The sequence below is a fragment of the Trichosurus vulpecula genome, chromosome 2, assembly GCF_011100635.1.
Source record: "Trichosurus vulpecula isolate mTriVul1 chromosome 2, mTriVul1.pri, whole genome shotgun sequence".
In the NCBI taxonomy this organism is placed as follows: Eukaryota; Metazoa; Chordata; class Mammalia; order Diprotodontia; family Phalangeridae; genus Trichosurus; species Trichosurus vulpecula.
The window spans coordinates 378245641-378268181 of NC_050574.1; the positions used below are offsets into that span (position 1 = coordinate 378245641).

Sequence of the window (22541 nt, forward strand, 5' to 3'; positions counted from 1 at the left end):
TTTGATCTCATTTCTTTTCTAGGTAAAAATAAAAAACTGTGTCCCTTAAAGAGCAAGACCGTTTGAAAGATCTAGGTTTAAGCCCCACCACTAACACCCTGACTGCATGACCCTAGGCAATTCTTTAAATCCTCAGGGAAACAGACTGTAAAATGCAGAGCAGATGCTGGTTTGATCTGTTCATCTGTACTGGAAAGTTGCATGTCAAGTTGTTCCCCCGCCACATCTCATGGTTCAGCAAACATTATGGATTCTGGTTTAACTGTGGCAAAAGAGTAGGTGCTAGTGGCCGACAAGTGTAGAAAAGTGGATGGCAGTAGTCTTAGAGATTCCTTATACCTGTGCCTCACTTCCCCTTCTTCCTAACAGCTAAAATTTCTAGTAGTGAAACATTTAGCAGTAAAAATGCTGATACAGAATAAGCAGATTGGTAAAGTTTGGGCAGTGGCATCTTACATAATTTCAATTTTATTATACTTTAGTACATAAATTCAGGTTGCTGTAACTCTTGTAAGCCAGGCCTGGAACACCCCATACCAACATATTTGGTGATTTCAACTGATTTGTGTTTCACAGTCAATGTCACTCAGGTGCCATGGGTTACTAACTTGGCCTAGGCTGAAGGCTATGTGGCATTTCAGAACTGCCCTAAGAATTTGCACAAACTGAAAGAGTGGTCCATGGAATGTTTTTAATAGAAAAGGTTCTACATTTAATATCAAATGTCATTACCTGCTAATTTAGACCAAAGGAGTATATTTCTCTTACTAAAGTAACTAAGGCCATAGAATTGAACCAATTTTTTACTAAGCCAACTTTTAACTACAAAAATAGCCAAAATACATCAGCAGAAAAGCTTTCAAGTCTTACAAGGGGCTATTTTAAGGGAAAAAAAATCAAAGTAAATCAAGACTGATGAAAATTTACATTTCTTAATGCTTAGGAATAAATATTCCAAAGGAAGGAAAAAAAATGTCAAATCAGGAATGAAGAAAATATTTTATGACTTTTCCTACTTGGATTCATTTTATCAAAAGAATGTCATTTAGAAGATTTTCCTTTTGAAAAAGACTTTAAAGCAAAATGCTTAAGTTCTGCAATGTGAAAATTCCTTATAAAAAACCTTTATTTTCAACAACTTTTCTCCATTTGGTTTTACAGTCTTTTTTAAACATACATCATATAATCATGGACAAGCAACATTTTACAGAAATAACTGGATTTTAACCTAAAGCAAAAAAAGGAAGCCACTTGGGATAAATTCCAATCAAAAAGAAAAACTTCATGGACCCAAGTAAAGTTATCACTTTACTTCCTGTAGGCTGATTCCATGAGTTTACTTAATGTTTATTAGCTGTTATTCACCAGTTGAGATCATAGTATACTCAAACAGAAGTAGCAACACAGTGTGATGTCATCTTTGGAACAAAACTTTCCTCTTCTTCCTTATTCCAGTCCTGTATTAGGGGCACAGAGGGGTAGGAAGTGAGTAGGTTTTCTCAGTTTTACTGTCTGAATCTTCATTAATTTCAGGTTAAAGAAACTTTAAGACTTTAATTATAAGCTAGGTTCACAGGAAAAAAAAATCAAGAAATACAAAGTAAAACTTCCCCTACCTTTCTTGTCTAAATGGCGATTACAAGTTTTCACTGAAATCTATGATGCACCAAATGACTGATTTCATGTTTACTTTGGAGGGAAGATACAATGATCAAAACTAAGTTAACTGGTTTTACTAACTTCAAATTAATTTTCATAAGCCCCCTCCCCTACTCCATACATTATATCTGGGTTATAATCAATGGAATTAATTCCATCAATTAATGGAATATTTTTGTCAAGTGTATTTCAGAAACATTACATTACTTTCATGAAAAATATAGGCAGAGAATGTTCTTTTAAATATTTATTGAATTTCTAGCTTTTGAAAAGCAGGGTGCTCTTTCCAACACAGCAATGTGCATTTTTTAAAAATTAAATTGAACAGGGGGAACTGCATACAGAGTTAAAAAGCTCATTTTTAAAATACACATACAATAAGGCTCTGCCTACATTATACAGAACAATCACGATAAAGTAGGCTTGGATAACACCTCTTTTGGAACTCTAATGCTTCTCTAGTTAATCACTTAGACGTATATTGGGTTTGCTTTTGACAATTGTCCATTTCAGGTTTAAAGCTTTTAAAAAACGTTTTTATTCTTAACTTTAATCTTAGTTCTGCTATGCACTAAAAAGGGGGAAAAACGAAAACATTTTTAGCTGCCAGCACTTAAATAGTATATTAACTGATGGCAGTTAATCAACAATTAGAGAAATTTAAATGCACAACCACCAACCATTATGTATCACTTTACAAAGCAGAGAAATTAAATATGAATAAATCTGATTTTTAGATAGAGAATTTTTAGGTTTGGAGAAACCCTTATAAAGGTATATTAGTCTGATAAGATTTAACTTGCCTTGTGGAATGCCAATTGTGGCAGAATGGCCTAATGGACTGTTATGAGACACTATCAACATCAGTGTAATCTTAATACTGATCTTCTAGGCACTACTCTAATTTTGGGGCATTATGCATGAAATACCATTTAAAAAACCTCTAATTATATACAGACACCACTATCAATTTCCATTAAAGATACACTAAGACAATATTTTATACTAAAAAATTGGCTTTACTGTAAATATGCTAGTTTACAGTGCAGAGATTTCTGGTCACAAATCAAGTTTCTAGCTAAGTATTTCTACAGAGTAAATAAAAAGGATGTCCCCAGGTCTGTTTAAATTAACCTGACACTCGCATAGCAGGAAAGAAAATATTATAAAAGTTAATTTTTATGCATCAAGCTTGTTTAGTTACTTGTTCAGTTTATGGTTTCTTCAAATAAGTTTTCTATTTATATAAAGTTCACAAATCAAATTTTATCTATCCCCAAACATTCAAAGGGCAGGGAATCTGTATTACCTTCACCTCAAGCACTGCCAGGTCATGCATTTGACGAGGTAAAGAAATGAAAATTATTAAGACTTCCCACAAGAAACAGTTACGCCAAGAATACTGTATCACTACAAATTTTATTCAGAAGCCCATCTTTTTTTTTGTTTTGTTGTTTTTTAGAAAAAAATTCTCATTATGAACTTTGTTTGGTCAATCAACTACAAGACTTTCTAGCAGACATACAGTAAAAATGGCATGGCTCAGAATCGACCAGATCTTTCACGATCTCTTGACCGCCTCCTATCACGTTCCCTTCCTCCACCACCGCCACCACCGCCACCGCCGCCGCCGCCGCCGCCACCACCACCACCACCACGACCGCGATCTCTTGATCGAGAACGACGTTCACGAGATCTTGATCGGGACCTATGCCTGTGAACAGAAAAAAAGGTAAAATGAAGTGGTTCACTAAATTAAATTATGAATTAAAAGACAGTATACAAATACAAAATTATTTTATGATGGTTCCAAATTTTCCTGCATTTTTCTGAACTAATTCAAAGAACTGAGAAGGCCCTGGTGTTTTTCCACTCCCAAAATAGCAAAGCAGATAAATAATGACAAATCACAATAAGCAAACCAATCAAGTTATTCAAGATTCATTTTGAGTTGACTTCTAGAAGTATTGTTTTCCAAGCTGAATGATGCCAACCAAATTTTTTTTGCAGAAATAAAATCAGTGAAAAGAAACCAGAACAAGATAAATTCTTTTTGATGAACTATTTCTGATAAAAATCTCACCAAAAAATCTATAGATTTGACTTTTTAGAAGGAAAAAAATTACAAAATTAAGGAATAACTGGCATAAAAAAGAATAGACTAGACTAGATCTAGAAACAAATGCACACAGCAGCCTAATCATACTTAAACCCAAGAACAAAGTATTGGGGAAGGAGCTCCTTATGTTTAAAGAAAAAAAAAGTTGGGAAAACTGGAAAGCAGTTTGTCAAAAAACAAGTTTAGCATCTTATGGCACATTGAATTCCTAATGGATAAGTGACCTAAATAATATAAAGGGGTGTGTGTGTGTGTGTGAACAGTGGGGAAGGGAAAAACAATAATAGAATCTTTCACATTTATGAAGGGGAAAAAATTTTAACCTGGCAAGAATTAAGAGACAAAGTAGACACTGAGCAATCATGTAAAATCAAAATATCTTGCACAAATACTATCAATGTACCTAGAGCTAGAAGAAAAATATTTTCATTATTTGCTAAAAATTTGACATCTAGAGTGTATTGTAAACTGACACAGAAGTGTCATGCCCCAATTGACAAATAGTCAAAAAAGGATGCTTTCAAAAGAAAGACATCAACAACTACCTAAAAGCTTAAAATAATAATGGAAGAAATACAAATGAAAACACTGAGGTTACTACACAACTATACTCCTCAGGCTAGCAAAGATGATGAAATATAGGAAAACTGGATTAACAAAGATGACAAAAAAGAAAAACATGTTGGAGGAGCTGCAGAAAAACAGGTACATTAATGGACTTCTAGTGGAGTTACGGACTGGTTCAGCCATTATGGAAAGCAAATTGGAATTCTGGAAACGACTTATGTGGGAATTTGTTTTTCTCTACTTTCATGGGGGAGACAACACTTCAACTGAAAACAATTAAATTTAAGTAACATATATTTTTAAAAGATAGGAAAATTTCAACTTATTGCTGGAGAGGCAGGCAGCCAGAAGACCTTCTGGCTACTGGTGGAACTGGGAATGGTTTGACTCTCCTGGAAAACAATTTGGAATATTAAGTTATTAAAAAAGTCCATGTCCTGGAAAAGGCTAGAAACAAAAATATGCTTTCACCAGTTACCAAAAGACTAAATAAGTTATGGTTTACAAAAAGGAATACAGTTATCCCTTCCCCATCATGACTTTTCCCAATGCAGTTCAGCATCAGAAACTGAATGAGAATTTTTTGGCAGGTTTGTGGAAGCCACAGATGACACAGAAAAAGTTTAGAAACCTGGAAATACATAAAATATATGTATAGTATTGTATAATATGGACTCCAATTTTACAGTAAGGTACTGTAAACACCCTATAAAATAAAAAATTCAGACCTCTTCTGGTATGAAGGGAAGGCAAAAAATTTTACATGGATTTTCCAGATTGTGGGGACACTGCACCACTAACCCCCATGATGTGGTAGGAATAATAGTATCACCACATTGTAAGAAATGATAAACCTAAGAGAATTTAGAGAAACATGAGGTGACTTTTATGTGAGAAGGGAACATATAGGAGAAATGTTATGAAGGCCAAATCAACAGAACCTGGGAACAGACTGGATATGGGGTGGGTGTGGGGGAGGCGGAATGGGTGCAGGAGTTAAGGCTGATGCCTGGGAGACTGGAGAGATGATGATATCCTTGGCAGTAATAAAAAGGTTGGAAGAGTAGAGGGTTTGGGGGGAAATGGTAAGTTCAATTTTGCACACTGTTAAGTTTATAAATCTATAGGACTTCCACTATGAGATGTCTAACAGATAGTTGGAGATTCAAGAGTGAAGGACAGGAAATAGGTTCGGACTACACAAACACATCTGAGAATCATCTGTATAGATAACTGAATCCAAGGGAGTTAATCAGGTCTCCAAGGGAAATGGAAAAGAAACCAAAGAAAGAACCTTTAATTTCCTAGCCAATCCTTTAGAATTTTTGCCAGAAAATAAGGTCAAGTTGCCCTACAGTTTGCAGACTACTTTTCTTTTTTGAAAATTGGGCTATTTGTACTTCTCTAGTTCTACGGAACCTCAGGGAGTATATTGGCCAGTTCTTCCAGGGTTGTGATTGTGTATCTGGACCTAGTGATCTGAGGTTATCAAAAGCAGCATTATATTTCTCTTACATATCTCGAGCTTTAACTCCCTATATACTGTTTGTTGTCTTTTTCAGCAGAAATATTCTCTTTGGCAGGGAAAACAGAACCAAAAGTTGAAACCACTTTTACCTTGTTTTATTGTTCCATGGCACTCAAGTGAATTATTAACACCCTACCCTGCCCCAAACCTCTTTCCTTTCACCCTTTTCCTCAATGTAGCTAACTGATCTCTTTTGGTTGCAAGTAAAAATTCATTTGTTTCTGACACAATTTTTCAGTACAATGCTGTACATTTGTATCCATACTATAAATCTGCTCTTGCTTCCATCATCTGTGTCTTCTTTATATCTTAAATTGGTCAATGAGTTTTTACCCACGTCCATCTCTTTAGACAATTCTCCTCCATTTACCCCTCATGGGAATTGTTTCTACCTCTTCAGAAACATGTTCCTGAGACATTCCATTCTTCTTAAGAGCATTTCAGCCCATACCTAAACTTAAATAATTCTCAGAAACTTTAAAAATCTTCTCTTTTCCAAACCAGGGAACGTGTCAGATCACGCAAGCTTTTGTCTGCTTCTCTATCATGAATTTTAATGTATAAATTCACCTTTCCTTTAAGATTGCTATTATTTTGATGTCAGTAGCCACTTTTCTCTTTGGAGGTGAGAATCAGACATAGTTAAATAGTAATTCTTTTCACTTTATCTACCCTCTAAAGGGCAAGCTAAAAGATTATTAGCTGCTGCATTTCTGACAAATCAATCTAGTAGATGTCCAGATAACTGAAGTCCACCATCACACTTTTTCATGTCTCAAGCAAGCTAGGTTTGTGGTGTTTCCCAAATGCCTTATTCCTTTTGTCCAGATGGTCTGTAGAATTTTCCCATGAAATTATCACATTTCTTCACTTCCTGACACCAGAAGAGATGGGTCTTTCTCCTTGCCAAGGCTAGCCCTTAATCATATCCTAGATTTCATCTCTTTTCTCCAATGTTCTCTGCCTGTCCAACCACTGCATTTCATTTTTTATTTCTCCTTACCTGGCGCCTAAAAATACTCCTAGGTCTCTTTAATATACTTTAAAAAAAAAAAAAAAGCCTTCATGTGGCCCCACAATCGCTGTAAACTAGTTAATGATATGTACCTCTCCTCCTGTTCACAGCAGTACTAGGAAAAATACATCTATATTTTTTGCCTATATTCCTCACTTTTCAACCTTTGGGAATTTGGCTTCCAAATTGATCACTCAATTAAAACCACTCTTTCCAAAGTGATCAACAATCTCTTAAATTCTTAACCCTCATCTTTCTCCACCTCTCAGTAGCACTGACGTTTGCTCACCATCTTCCTCTCACTTTCACTGCTCTTCTGGTTCTCCTTCTACCTGTCTGACTACTTAATCTTACTAGGTTATCATTCAGATCTTGCTCCCCTAACTACAGGTATACTCCAAGGCTCTGTCACCAATTCTCATGGGTTAAATGATCAACTTTATGTAGACAACTTTATCTTCCTAGTCTCCTTTCAACTCAGCACGTCCAACAACCCCCAACTTCTTCCTTATTTCTGTCAAGGGCACAACCACTCATAATCATGCAGGTTCTCAACATTGGAGTCACCCATCACTCTTTATTCTCCTCAAATACTCTCTCTGATTCTACATCTATTGCCTTCTCTACTCACAGATTTAACCCCCGGTTAAACCTTTATTGTCTCTTGTCTGGATTATTTTAATAACCCCTCTTCTATTTTATTTTTCAAATAACAAACATTTATTCCCCCATGCCCCCACCAATTTCAAGAGCTTTTAAAAAGTTTTTTAAAAAGGGAAAACAGAATTTGATTAAAGGATTGCAATCTCATGTATCTGTCAGGAGGGGGGTAGCACAACATAACCAGTCCTCTGGAATCATGGTTAATTACATAAGCAAGGCTATACAAAATGGCTTTTTGATGGTTTCCCCACCTCCTCAATTCATCCTTTGTAATAGCTACCAAAATGGTATTCCCCAAATCACAGGTCTGACCATGTCCCTTTCCTGGCTCAATATCGAGTATTTCCCGTTTACCTCCAGCATCAAATACAAACTCTTTTCTTTGGCATTTAAAGCTCTTCACAAACTTCCCAATATACCTTTCCAACAATTTCCCCCGTTACATATTCTCCAGTACAAACCAACCTTATGGACAGTTTCTAATCTCCTGTCTCCATGACTGTACAGGCTATCTCCCATGTCTGGAATGCATTCCTTTTTCATTCTAATCTCAAATTTTCTTTCATTTGAATGCTACCTCACCCATGAGGCCCTTCCTGATTCCTACCAGCTCTGCACAAAATTATCTTATATTGATTTTATCCTCTTTCCACTGCTTTTCAACCAATACATCTTCCTCTTCCCTCTTCTAGTTCTTGGGTTTCTTACACAAGAATATCTTCCCAATACATAATGCATTGCCCTTCCTCCTCCTCCCTTTCATGTTGTTTTGAATAAAATATAGCTACCCACAGTCACATTTCAATTGTGGGGGTCCTTTCTATCAAATTGCAGTGACCTAATAAACATGTTCACCACTTTTCTATTTTCATTTTCCTACATTGGGGCCATTTCTCAAAGGGCAAAGTAGGGCTAAATGTTAGTTTTACAGCAGACAGGATGTGAAACCCAATGAGTTTAATTTCCTTTGGCTGGTTAACTAAATTCAGGGCCTGGAGCAACAGAATACCAAGACCTGGATGGTTACAGCATAATGGGTTATTAATCTATAATCAGACTCAGTTCTCTAATCTATTTCTACCAAGTTCTTAAAAAAAATTATTATAGAAAATGTATTCTTTCTCCTTTGAGAAAAAAAGTACAGACTGCTAAATTCCAGAGAGACACATATTAAGAAAAAATATTTGGTGATTAAAGCATGGTATTTTTCCTTAATTATATTTTTTGTTACTGAATGAAGGACTTACTTCTTACGACGACGCCCATACAACTCCCGTCGTAGCTCTCTAGAGATGGGTTTCAGATGCATAAAGTTACAGAAGCCGCCTCGAGTACATTCTCTGTGGAGTATAATTAGATGAAAACTGTCATGTAATCACTTCATTTTTATCACTTACTCTAATATTCATCATGCTTATTAAATTGGCATGCTTATTAAATAGGCATGCCGAAAGCTGCCCGGCAAATAAGACAACTTTCTTCCAAATGGACACCACTGCCACCTCTCATCATTACCCCATTTCATATTGGCGACAGCAAGCTTCTCTGAAGTCCGTCACAGGTGAAAGCTCTGCATGAATTGGCTGTCCATTAAACCAGCGATTGTTTAAGTCAATGACAGCCTTTTCTGCATCTTCTTCACGGCGAAACTGAGAAATGAATAAAACAAAAATGTTTTCACATCTCACTGGAGTTACAGATATTTGCAACAAGTAGGTGGCTACTAAGGCAAATAACATGGACTAGGACTAGTTACATTACTTAAGGACTACCCAGTCTCAATGCCAATTTTCTACTAAGTATTAGCACTCACTTGGTCACAAAAAAAGAAAAAAAGATTTAAAACATCAAATGGTTATAAGCATCAAAGATGGCACTAAAAACAAACCAATAATCAATTACTCACAACAACAAAATGGACCAAGAGAAAGCAATTCGAGTTCTGAATTCACTAACAAGCTGCATACACTCACTTATACTCACCTTTACGTATACATTTCCTACAAGATGATCCCCAAGGTTATCACAAACATTCATCTCCTCAACTTCACCATACTTTTCTTCCATTTCTGTAAAAACCTCCTAGGTAAAGAGAAAGATAAGGTTAGATCACCTTTATGATACCAACCATATTAGAATATAGCAAAGAACAAGTTATTTTCAGTAAATGAGACAAAGTTGTTACTAAGTGAAATCAGAAATAGTTTTTCTTGAAAAATGTAAGTATGCCCCTCCCCACTTCCCCACAAGGTAAAAAATGAGAGAATATGCTTTTAAAATCTGATAGCCATTACAGTCATCATTGTCTAATCACCGAAATGTTGTCTGCTTTTACAAGGCACTGCGTCAAAAACCTAAGATTTTAACTTCAAACAGTGAATTTTATATACAACTCACCTCAAAGAATTCATCATAGTGTTCTTGCATTTCAACATCACTCACTGCACCTGAAAAGGAGAGAAATCTTTTTGGTTAGAATATTGAAATGAGAGATCTCTTGAATTTAAATTCAAACAGCTAAACAACAGTAAAATATCTAGAGAAAGAACACAAGGTGATGCAGTTGTTGAAGATATAGCATAATAAAACTAATAGTTCTTTTTAAACAGGTGAGATTTTTAAATCTCCCATGACACTCTTAATAGTTTATTAAAAGTTAAATCTAGTTTTACTCAGCATCAGTGCCACAATTTCAGAATTGTTAAGAAAATGTTTAATATCAAATTAGAAAAATTTATGTTAAATTTCCTTTTTTCTCCTAACAAGTTGGAATGGAAGTCAAGTAACCATGTAAAAAGATTTTTTTCATTAAAATTGTGATTAAGATTGAAAGAAAATGTTAAGTTTATTTTCCTAATTAAAGGAAATCTTTAAGTTTACGGCATAGAAAAGAATGCTATAAAATCCTTTGTGATGTGATTAAAACCAAAGTACGTTATGACAAAAATAATTTGTAATAGATTATTATATACATTTATGGCATTTGTATGCCACCCAAATAAATGGATATTACAATGCTTTGTTATAGAAAGCATTCTTAGTGTATACTCCAATATAATTCTCATTTTTTCTATGTACCTTATGCAGGGAATAAAGTTATGTCTATTATTTAGGTAGATTCATGCTACCTAAGCAAACTGAAAATCTTTATTTCCACTCCCTCTCACCAAATTTTAACAATTCATTTACCACTAAAAAGGGATCTACTCAAGACAAATTAAGATATCAGAGTTTGCTAAATTAAGATGGCTAGATGGGAGAGAGTACAGGAAGACCAGCATTAATGCTAGACCAGCCTGCAACCTGTGTTGTCTATAAACCTGGCCCTTATAGTTTGGAAACATGATGGGGGCAAGGATGGGCAAGTTTGTTTTGTGGGTTACTTCTGGCCTATTCTATGAAGGCCATAATTCTTTATTCTTACATAATTATATCCTTATTCCAAATAAAAATGCCAGGAACACACTATTCCTCCTATTAACTATTCTGCAAATGTTCCCAAAGATGTAAAAAGATTTCAATGTATAAACAAAACTTCTGAGAACCACTGTGATTAATTAGTTTAGCTTCACTTTTAATCTGCATGGTAGCCTTCTAGATTACAGTTTTAAAAATTGTAATGTCTATGACTTGTTTTAAAAAACCAGAATTTACCAGGGATTCAAAAACAAACCCTACAATTCCTGATGGCTGACCATTGTTTAGTTTACAAGTCACAATAAGTATTATTTCTCCACTAAACAGGATGCTTAAAAAATTACTTTAAAAAAGACTTCAATATCCTTAAATTCACTTTCTTTTGGTACTTTTATAGCACCTTCCACCAGAGTGAAAGTAAAATGTAAGCTAAGTTATTGTTTAGTAGCTTTCATAGAAAGTCAAAATTGAGTAGGGAGAGGTTTAAACTACTAGCTATGGATGTGGGGATTGTCACTGATTTTAATTTTATCCATGTCAGTGTGCTATAGAGTTGTATGCAATTTTTAAAAGTGTAAAATAGAAAATATTTGACAATAGGCTAACACTATGGGGGAAAACACATTTTATCCTGATCTCATAAATATTGCTTGTCAGGATTTAATCATCAAACCATATAAAAATAAACATTAAATATTTTAACCATTCACAGATAAAACAGATAAAATAAAAATGCTACTCAACCATTTATACCCTTTAATGGAAAACAGATTTTAACAGCAAAACATGAAACATTTATTAATTTTTCCTCTTAAAACTTATGCTTCTTAAACTTGGATTCAATCATTCAGACTGAATATTATGTTTCTCTGCATAAAAGGGGTAGGTAAATTCAATTTCAATTAACTGAACTTAAGCATTTGGGAAATATCAGTGAAAGGGTCCTGTAACTGAAGTTCATCAGTTTAAACTGACTTTATACCTAAGAGGCAAACCAAACAAACTCCATTTACGTATGCAGAGAGGGCACCAGTTCTTTGATATCCATGTAATCAATTCTTATTATGCTACGTGCATAAAGCAGTGGAGTACCATGAGTATCTAATTTTAAGAGTCCACAGTCAACATTACATATCTAAATTAATTTTAGTATATTTCCAATGAAAAATGAATATATACAACCCTGATTAATGAGTAAAAAGCAGTTATCACAATTATCAATAATCTACTTTTCTTGAAAGGAAAAGAAGCAAAATATTTAGTATAGCTATATTTAAATATTTCCCCCTGAAACTGTCCTTTTTAAAAAGTTAAAACAAAAAATCCTCAGAAAACAAGTTATTTTAAACCAAAGGTTACCAAGTTAATTTCTAACAAATTAAGTCCTGTACCATTGTATCAATTTCCCAATTAAGATAATGCATTCAGTGCCTCAACTGGCAGGATTAAAAATGAACAGGAGACCAGACCAAAGCTGCTGGTACAGGATGATTTTTAAAAGGGATTCAGAGTTATATCTATGGCTACTGGGGCAATTTCTTAGTATTTAGGTTGTGGACCATTCACTGTCCATCTCGGATTTAAAAGGCTGCCAGGTTTTAATTCCAATTTTCCCATCAATAATTAAATTCCAAAGGGTTAAAAAAAAACCCAACCCAACCAAACATATTCAGTTACGCAAGATGATAAAATATAAAATTGTTTTGAAGGCACTAGACTCTTCATTACTGGTCTGTCTCCTGTTCTGAAACAACTATCACTTAATAGAATAATACTCATGTGATACTTGCCATTTGAAAAATAGGAATATTTACTAAATGAAAAATTACAGTTCTTTTCCATGCAAGTGCCCATCTGTTTTCAAACTATAGTAAAGCAAATTCTGAATTCCACAAAGAAGACAAACTTAAAATTTACATTCAATGATGATCTTCAAACTTTTTCCACCAAGGACCCACTGGCATTTTGCAAATACAGATTTGCTCCCCAAAACCTCCTCCTCTCCCATTTTTCCCTCCCCTGAACTCTCTAGCTAGTGTCTATATCCTGCAATAAGGAAAGCTCAGGGTCTCTGTGACCCTATGAAAAATACTTAGAGCAAGGTTTGTTAGAACTAAAATGTGACTTCTGAAATAGCTCAACTTTTTATTTTTAATTAGGGACAAAATTTTGAATGCAATTTGGGGAAAACACACACGCACACACAAATAACCAAATTTCACAAATCTCTTTTAAAAAGAAGCATTTTAAGTAAAATGTCAAATATCCTTGCTCTTAAAAGAAAAGAGCATAACGCTTACTTTGGTATATTTTCCCCTAGGATGACGGTCAAGTAAAGGAGGAAACAGTGGGAGCAGACGAAAACTACTTTAAAAAAATATAGTTTCAGCCCCCTTTGGAAGAAATGGGTTAGGGGAAGGGTTGAATAGGACAAGTCTCTCGACACATTTAATAAAATGTGGTCCTTTATTAAACTAAAATGGTAGATCAGATTAAGTTGACACTGAGCTCTGACAATCAAGCCCAGGGAACCAGTGAAGGAACTTGTATGAACTTACAGCGCAAACCGTCAGCAGACTGGGAAGAGTTTTGAGGGTTACGGTAAATGTTCAAGAGGGCAATGGTCTGAAATACAAAACGCAACAACTTTATATTATGGAAAATAAATTTTTAACACTTAACCGGTTTCCTTTGATGATCACTTTTGCCGAGTCTCAGTGCTGAAAAAGAGCAAGTTATTTTCTCCAGAGAGGGGAAGATTTCCTGAACCACCCTAACACTGCATAAGAGATCTCATAATATGCTATTATTGTGTTTGTTTTATCAAAAGATTCCTCTTTCACAAATGGAATTAAATTATAAAAGTAAAGAATTTGCTATTTAAAACTTCATTAACAGACGAAAGCGCTGCACTTTGTAAACACAATAATTACATGACATGAAATCTCTTATTTCCTTAACTTTTCGGTTTTTTTTTTAAAAGGAAACAAGACCCACACTTGGTCAACTTACCTTACCGAATCCTAAATATTTTTATGATTTCATACCTATAGAAAGAACTTGATAAATGTCAGGGGTCCAATCAGTATAATGATTGGCTAATTTAAAAAAAAAAAAAGGTTTCATATGTATGGACCTTGTCATTTAACAAGTGTCAAATCAAAAGAAAGGTCCAATCAGTGAGCTTTCAAAAGTCACATGATTTGTCTCATGAACAAATACAGTTATCAAGTTCTTGCTGTGCGCAAGGAGTTCCATCACCTTGTCCTGTTTGCAACAGCTTTATGTCAGCAGCTCAGAAGCCAACATTATTGTCTCAATTAGGAGTGGGCTCTTTAACACCATTCTTTAAAAAAATTTCTCCAACTGTGGGACTTACAGTGTGAGCCGTCAGCCGTCTGTGCACTGTTTTGGGGGTTACGATAGATGTTTTGAATCAAGATGGTCTGCGGGGAAAAAAAAATAAAAAGGGGAATTCTACTGGCTGCTGTGCATATATTAGACAATTGCAAAGAGACAACTTGTTTGCAAATGGCTAAACAATTTTTTTTTGCAAGTCAGACATTTCGTGTGTGTCTTCTGAAGAGTACACCAAAACCATCATATTATGAAAACAGAGTTTTTGCAGTGACTTACTTTAAGTCAGCTAGCAACCAAGAAGGAACTATAATTGATTAGTTTAATAAGTAGCCCCCAAGTGTCAAAGTATAATAAATACTCTAAGTCTAACACTTTGTATTTCAAACTAACAGACACTAAAATGTCCTGAAATTTCTCAAATATAATCACATCACCATGCAAAGTTTTAACCAGTACGTAACTTGAGAGTATGCAGTAGGTTCAGGTTTTCTTCCACTGTTAGCAAAAGTTGGCATACAAAGCAAGTTTCTCAAATGTCAACTAGATACCTTATACAATCTTATATAAATATTTCTTGGTGAAGTCTCTGTTTACATAATACAATAATTTTAAATGTTTGTATGTTTTCCGCTCCTTCTTTTAAGGAAAATATCCTTTTAGCCCTTCTGCTTTACACTTGATCAGGCAGACTTGAAACCTTACATTTGTACCGTTCTTCTTAAAACCAAGTTGTCTGAAAAAACAAACCATGTTTAAGTTAGTAAGCTAATATAGTACATGAAATTTCAATGTCCATTATCACTGTAAGTAGCTAAAAATGTACCGTATATGCTAAAAATCACAAATCTAATGTGGGGAAGATTAAAAAAAACTCATCTTCAATCTTGAAAACATTGCTATGACATGTGTTTAAAGGAATTTATATCAAGTTTATAAAACCAATTGGTTGAATTCCCACCTACATTCAGAGAGAATTCCTAACAATGGGCATAAAACCTCTCCAAGTCAAAGCCCCAGCTCAAATAAAACACATTACATTTTAGGGTTGTGAGTCAGCAGTCAAAAAACCCAATACTAAGCAGAAAGCATAAAACTAAAAAACTAAAAAATAAAAAATTAAAAAAATTAACTTTTGTGAATGATGACCCTCTTCTCTGACTTTGAATACCTTAACTTTTTCTAGTCCATACCCACTTATATATCACAGATCCACTATGGGCACTCTGGGATATATTCCTCTCAAGACTTTGGAGGTAGGACAGAGCTCTACATTTATTTGGGTAATAGTTTTATTGTCTATGTTTACAGAATTCCTCAGATGAGGAAGTTAACACAAAATAAAAATCCTGAGCCCATGTGTAAAATATGTCATGGGTTTGCATCTGGCACTAGACATTAATTTTTACATTTAAGGAGAATAATGGAGTCCCAGTGATGATAAACAGTGCCTTAAGTTAACTTTAGAAAACAAAATTAAATGTGTAATATACATACACACCCAAAGAGAAACCAAGAGAAAGAGTTCATGAAATCACTTTTGTTTTGATCCCAACATGGCAGATTTTTACAACTCATAACTAACAATCTATTTCTGAATGAAAAAAAATTTCTACCTTCATTTAGCTAAAGAGCAATGTTTATCTTCTTCCCATCCCCTTCTCAATTTCTATTTCATTTATAGACTCGGTGAAGACGCTCTCAAAAAATCTAAACCAGGTAGGTGAACTCTCCAAACCTATAACTTATTGGAGTATTGAAAGATTTATTTAACCACTGTACATATCATTTCTTTTCAAGTGGGTCTCCTTCAACTATCAAAATGAAAAGCAAAGTACATATGAAACCTTTCTAAAAGGTTTACATTTTTTCTTTCTGATGTGGGAAAAACCTTACTTTTGAAATTTATGGTATAAATTTGTAATTGTTGTTACTAGTGTTTCCTTGAGGGCAGAAGTCTAACTTAGCAGTCCCTTGTAGTTTTCTGATGTTAAAGCCTACAGAAAATCATGTTTCGCTTTCTCATATTGTGAATAACAAACACGAGATGGGAATAACCTTTATTTCTCCCAATTCTTTTTAGTAGAAGTATAGGACTTTTTTCCAATGTCCCAAAAACATGAATGCCATTCCACTTACAGTTTCTAGCTATTTTTTTTTCTTAAGCGAGTGAGTGGCAAAGACTATTTTGTTTTTGTCTTAAGTTTTTCATCAGTCTAAAGAAAATGTACCAGAATTTTAACCACTGAGGATACAGTACCCAAAAAGTAGTAACAGGGCAACTCTGGGGAGTAGAAAGAAACAGCAACGTATAAATAATTTATACTTAAACCCACAGTTTATAACCTAATTTCAGGGACTTTTAAAAAAATATTCATTTCAAAGACAGTAAATGTCACAAAGTTTCTTTCCCCACTCTCTAGCTTCCAGTTAAATGGAGTAAGAAGCTCACTCAGAGTACAGGAATCCGTTTAAAATATAAATCTCTTTTATAAATCAGATATATAAAGCTCTACCAAGAGTTGCTTTTTTTTTGGATTCCTGTTCCTAACCATTCAACCAAATAACCCCAAGTAAATTTTAGTTGGCATGGCCTTTTCCTACCTCTTCTAATCCCACAGTAGTAAATTAGCCGGCAGGGAAAATTAATGTGAATTACAGCTAACAAACCACAAGGGGGGAAAATAGTAAAAAAAAAAAATCTCTACAAATCAGGTCAGTTTTTATATGTCAGGCCCACATTTTTGAGTCATACTGGCCATTAAAACAATGAAGTTCTATAATTCTTCATATAGATACAAGGAATATACCAGCAGGGTTTACTATACAAAGAATTTAGGGACATGACTGATTTGCCTTGAAATTAAATATACCAATTAGCCCTGACCAGCCTCCACTACAGTTAAGATTTTTAATAGCATCGCCTGCAAAAAGGACCAGTACAAGTAAAAAGAAAATGTAAGAACACATACATAAGTAAAAGAGAAAAAAGGAGAAAAGAAGGAATTACTTAGTTTTAGTAGCAGTCTTTGAAAACTTAGATGAAGATTTAAGACAAAAAAAAAATCTAAGAAAAGACACAAACCTGGCTAAAGGTTGGTTTATTATGCAACCGAGAACATCTGTCTCCATGACGACAAGCTCCAATTTTGAAATAAAATGAACAGTTGACTCTGTAAGTGAAAACAAGACCTGATTATATTGCTAGGAAAAAATAAAACACATGTAAATATGTAATTAGCATAATGACTACCAGACTATTTTTCCATTTAATTCAAATGTCAGGAATATAACTAGATCAATACTACAATTTAATCTTTATTACTGGATACACTTCCCCACAGAATCTCAAGAGTTAAGAGAGGTGACTTAATCTAACCTATAATAGTAACATCTTTGGTCATATTCTCCAAGCTTGGTCATCTGGCTGGTACTTCAAGATATCCAGAGATGAGGATCTTACGAAGGTAGCCTGTTCTAGCCCTGAATAGCTCTAGTAGGAATTTTACACTCTACCCTCCTCCTCCATATGTTGAGGCTATATCTACTTTTCTACAAATCATTCCTCCTAGTTCCATCTTCTGGGGTTAAGGAAGACAAATCTAATTCTTCCTTATGACAGTCCTTAAGTTAAATATCCCCAATTACTTTAGCACCATATACAGCATGATTTGTTCGGAATAGTCTCAGCATCCCAATTCACCTGACTTTTTTCAGTTTGTCAACATTTTTCCTGACCTAAGTGTGTAAAACCAAATAGAATCCTTAGATGTGTTCTGACAAGGGCATTAGGTCTATCGCCCTTCTAGTTATTCTGCCTCCTTCCCAAATAATGGCAATACAAACCCTTCTTCCTGCAGATACCTCATTAGGTATAAGGACGTGAATTCTATTTATGTTTCTTTTCCCCGTTTTCTAATGTTAATTAATTCTCCTTATTGGTTTAATTTTTCTATCAACCTAGCATACACATCTGTTAAGGATCTGTGATTTCCTGGGTAACAGAATTCCTTCCACTCACAAATGTTATATCTCCATCCACTATAACCTAGTAGAGGGGCCTCAGTCTTCTGAGACTCAATTAGATTAAATTACTTTATCCCTGATCACATAGTTACAAAGATTAGAATGTAGGATTTGACCAAGTCTTTGTGATTCAAGTCCAGCACTCTACCCATCGCACCATACTGCCTGACAGAAGTAAAACTACCTCCAAACATTGGGTTCTTCAGCCCACCTCTGCTCATTTTTATCTTCTTTCACAAAAGTTTTGTGCTCTCACCTCTGAAAACCTGGACTTCTGGAGGGAGCTCATTTTAGTTTTCAGTATCTCTTTGGGAAAATAGAAAGATCAAGACATGTACTTGATGCCTTTCCTTTTGTTGGAGAGGTATGGGATGAGATATAGACAGAATACTGTTTGTGCTGGTTGGTTGTGCCTATTTTTCTGTTACAAGAGAAGGCTCAATGAAATCTGCCCTGTTTCTATGTGGCAGAAGTGTCTGAATGCATAATAAATACTTGTTAGTAATGATGATAAGGGTTTACATTTAATGAAATGAAAAATATATATTGTGCACTGATTCCTCACAAACTCTGTATCTTTTTTTTCCAAGCTAACCTTTGATTTCATTGGTATAGGGAAGAGAAGAATTCCTCTACCAATGTGGCTAGACAACTCAGTCTTAACAGTGGCAATGGGGTGGGTAGGGGCCCTGAGAAGTCAAAAAAAAAAACCTGTCAGGGTCATACCTGTCTACTATAAATTTTCTTAAAAACAAAAAACCCCACCTCGCCCCCCCCCAAAATGGTGATCTCCCCATCATGTGACCCAAAAATACTTCCCCCCCCCTCAACGAATCAAGAGAAAATGCAAAATGGTCTCAAAGATATTTTAATGAAATGAGGAAACCTAGTACCTGATGCTCACCAACTTCCGGTTTCTCTCTTTGCATTCAAACTCTTCTCCTTTTCTAAGATTTCCTATCATTTTAAATGTTTAAATTGTAGTCTGCTTATGAGTGATCACCAAGTAAAGGAAAAAAATTGTGAAATTTAATTAGAAGCAATCATATGTAGAAAAGAAGAAAGCTTTTTTCTGAGGTGAGCCAAACAATACAACTTACAGTTATTGTGCAAACCCAGAAGAGTCACTCTGCCTAGTTCTTATAACTTGCAGTTTGACAATTCAGTTACAAAATATTAAAAGAAAGGCTAAATTCTAATCACAGATAAAGTGTAAGTAAAGGACTGAAGGTATTCCTTTGTCAAAGAATATGAGAAAGACCTTGTACTTAGTAATGAGCAGAGTGAATTGTTTTTAAAAAGGGCGGGAGGATAAGGGACTTGTTACTCCAAAAATAATGATTAAACCATATCCTTATTTTGTGCTGTCCACAGAAGGGGGAAAACAGTGTACAGCAAGCTAAATTTTGGTTAGTTTTCTCAATTAAAAAATTATATTCTAAAAAATATGTAACAAAAATAAGGTAAAACCTAGCATAAAGAAACATTTTAGAAACGCCAATAAATCCAGGTTCCAGAAATGCAAATTTATAGTAATAATGACTTCTGTGGTGTTATACCTATTTTCTAGCTTAGATTTAAAAAAAAAATTATTTTAAGTCAGAGCTCTCCAGTTCTCTCCCCAAAAGGGCAAGAAAACACTCAAAAATGCCTGATTTCACAATGCTGTTGAATGGTTAATTTCCATTAATCACACACAAGGAGGCAAAAGATAACTGGAATTAATGATCTTCCAAAACAGGGCAGGTGTTTTGGCCACAGCAGACAAGACTTAAGGAGAAATAATTTCTTCTAACTTTTTCAAGGGTAAACTACAACAAGAAAACTACAGAGCAATGGCTATCACAGGATAGAGACCTACCATCTATGGGATTAAATAAGAATAGTTGTCAGTGATCTTGGCTACAAGGATACAATCAATCAACAATCATTTATTAAATAACCTACTACAGCTTGGCTTAGGGAATACAAAGAAAGAATCCCCATCAAAGGTCACAAAATTACCCCCAAACAAAGACTGTACTTGAGTAAATAAAAAGATTTTAGACACCTAAGTAGTTTGTTCCAATCACAGAAAAGGAGAACTCTTAAAAATTAGTCTGGAAATTTGAGAGTTAATAGTAGAATGAAAAGATTTATCCACAATGAATTTAGAAGTATTGTATAAAATGTACCAGTTTTACCTGGTTTGTAGTTGCTGGGGTTATTCAAAGACTTTTAGAAGCTCCTAATGTCAAATTTTGGGAAAACTAGTTTGGAATGCAAAGAATGAAGGATTTGATGTCATAGGATCTGGGTTGGAATCCCAACTCTGCCATTTCCTTCCGTTGTGATCTTGGGCAACTCACTTAATTTTTCCAGACCTCAATTTCCTCTTTTATGGGGGTTAGACAAGATTTCTCGTGTCAAAACCTTCTAGTCCACAAGACTCCTGAGTACAAGTCTTCAAGATTAAAAAGTAACTGGGAAATGTTTAACAAATTATTAAAAATACAATACAGATAGTGTTAAATTGTGTTTTTCTAGGGCTACCGCAGCTTGCTTCTATTTGAGTTTGACGTCAGTGGCCTAGATGACCTCTATGGTTTTGCCTCTAAGTTCATACAAATTTATAATCCTGAAATTCATTCAATTCACTAAAATCAAGCAGGCAAAGGCAAAAAAGCAAAACTATTTTAGCTTTTCCCTACACTTAAACTATTCTTTTAGAAGCGGCTACAAGACTCTAGAGCACCTATTTGGAAAAAAGAATAAACACCACCGGCAACCCTCCTCCTCCCTCCCAATTAGTTTCAATGACAGGTATTCACGAGTTGTACACATTCATTTCTTGGATTGTTGTCTGTAAGGGTTCATGTCTAAACATTTTTTTGGCTAACTGTGTTAATATCTTAATATTTTGGAAATCTAAACTTTTTGTTTTGAAATTAACAAAAAGTACCGAAAATTATGTGCACCAATTTTCCTTCAATTCAACAAGCATTTATTAAACACCTTAGTTCTCCTAGTGTCCTCGACCCCCAATAATTTGCATTTATTAATTTCTGCGCAGATTACTTCCCACTAGTAGAAGATGAGCTACTTGAGGGCAGAGACTGTTCAATTTTTCTGTTATCTACAGTGCCGGGCACACAGCAAGCGCTTATCACACGCTCTGAGTGAACTGAAAGATCTTTTCGGAGGTGACACTTGAACTGAGATCATGAAAAGGGCTACGAGTTCCAAGGGGGCAGATACGAGATAATTCCGGGGGCCGGCACAGAAGCCTTCGCAAAGAAAGGAGAGAGATGGAGTATGCTATGTAGCAACGAAAGAAGCAGAGTAGTGTTTAAGAAACCTGGAAAGAGCTTTGTAGAAAGAGTTTAGGACAAACTGCCCACCCTCCGAAAGCAAACTTCAATTGCGTCCCGGTCTGGAATAGTCCCTCCCGCAGCGGCGGGGGCAGAGCGGACACGATTATGAAGCTCAGGCCGCCGTGTCCGGGAGTGAGCGGCTGCATAAGAGCCGGCCCCGGACGGGCCAAGAAGCCCGCGCCACCAGAGCCAGCCCCTCGGGCGCACACACTTTGCTTCCCTTCCCCTCCCCCCGGCCACGGTCGCTTCTGCCCGAAGCCCCGCGTGTGCTCAAGCCCGCCATGCGGGACGTCGAAACTGGAGTTATTCTCTCCTCTCCTCGCCTCCGACCCCGAGCGGCCCCGCCAGCGCCTCCTCCGTCCCTCCGCCCGCTCCCAGCTTCATTCATCCACTTGGAGTAAAGCTCCACGAGAAGGCGGCGCGTGGCTCCCCCGGAAAAGTACCGTAGCACGCCGCGAGCTCGGGCGGGGGGAGGGGGCAAGAAACGGCGAAGGCTTTATGAATGAACTGGCTACACCACGAGGCCGGGCGCCCGCTCCTTCCCGCCGCCGCCGGCTCCCCTCCCCCCACGCCACGGTCCGGGCCTACAGCCGTCCCGCTTCCCCGCCGACCTCAACCGGGGCTCTGACAATGCCGGCGGCCCCCTCCGCTCTTCCGCGACGCCGCCCTTCTCAGGACCCTACTAAGCCCTCCCGAGAACAAGGACTGAGCGACTCGAACTCACTTGTCTTTTTCTGTGCCGAAAATGGAGGCCAAATACTCCGCCATTTCCCACCCGCCGCTACCGCCGCCGCCGCCGCCGCCGCCACAGCCGGACGCTGGCGGACACGTCACCCG

General features: G+C 36.0%; 1 protein-coding gene across 5 annotated transcripts; it reads right to left on the bottom strand.

Annotated features, from left to right (window-relative positions):
* Positions 1-1108: 1108 nt before the first annotated feature.
* U2AF1 (U2 small nuclear RNA auxiliary factor 1) lies at positions 1109-22541 on the bottom strand. Of its 5 annotated transcripts, none has more exons than XM_036745100.1 (9): positions 22429-22540; positions 17411-17498; positions 13527-13593; positions 9949-9998; positions 9535-9633; positions 9067-9200; positions 8799-8891; positions 3185-3373; positions 1109-1457 (listed from the first exon to the last, which is right to left on the bottom strand). In XM_036745100.1, exons 1-8 carry the CDS (start codon positions 22470-22472, stop codon positions 3202-3204), a joined length of 747 nt encoding a protein of 248 aa, XP_036600995.1. In that variant the 5' UTR covers positions 22473-22540; the 3' UTR covers positions 1109-1457; positions 3185-3201. The 5 variants fall into 5 exon arrangements, with proteins under 5 accessions (XP_036600995.1, XP_036600998.1, XP_036600997.1 ...); XM_036745103.1 differs by adding an exon at positions 14348-14414 and having other exon boundaries at positions 1109-3373; XM_036745102.1 differs by lacking the exon at positions 13527-13593 and adding an exon at positions 14348-14414 and having other exon boundaries at positions 22429-22518.

What these genes read in the sequence shown, in the direction of transcription:
- U2AF1 (XM_036745099.1), bottom strand. Translation starts at nt 22,472, where the DNA reads ATGGCGGAGTATTTGGCCTCCATTTTCGGCACAGAAAAAGACAA. An exon ending in TTCGGCACAGAAAAAGACAA is followed by an intron (nt 17,499 to 22,428) that starts GTGAGTTCGAGT and finishes TTTCACTTACAG; the next exon opens with AGTCAACTGTTCATTTTATT. An exon ending in ACTATGATGAATTCTTTGAG is followed by an intron (nt 9,634 to 9,948) that starts GTGAGTTGTATA and finishes CTCTTTACCTAG; the next exon opens with GAGGTTTTTACAGAAATGGA.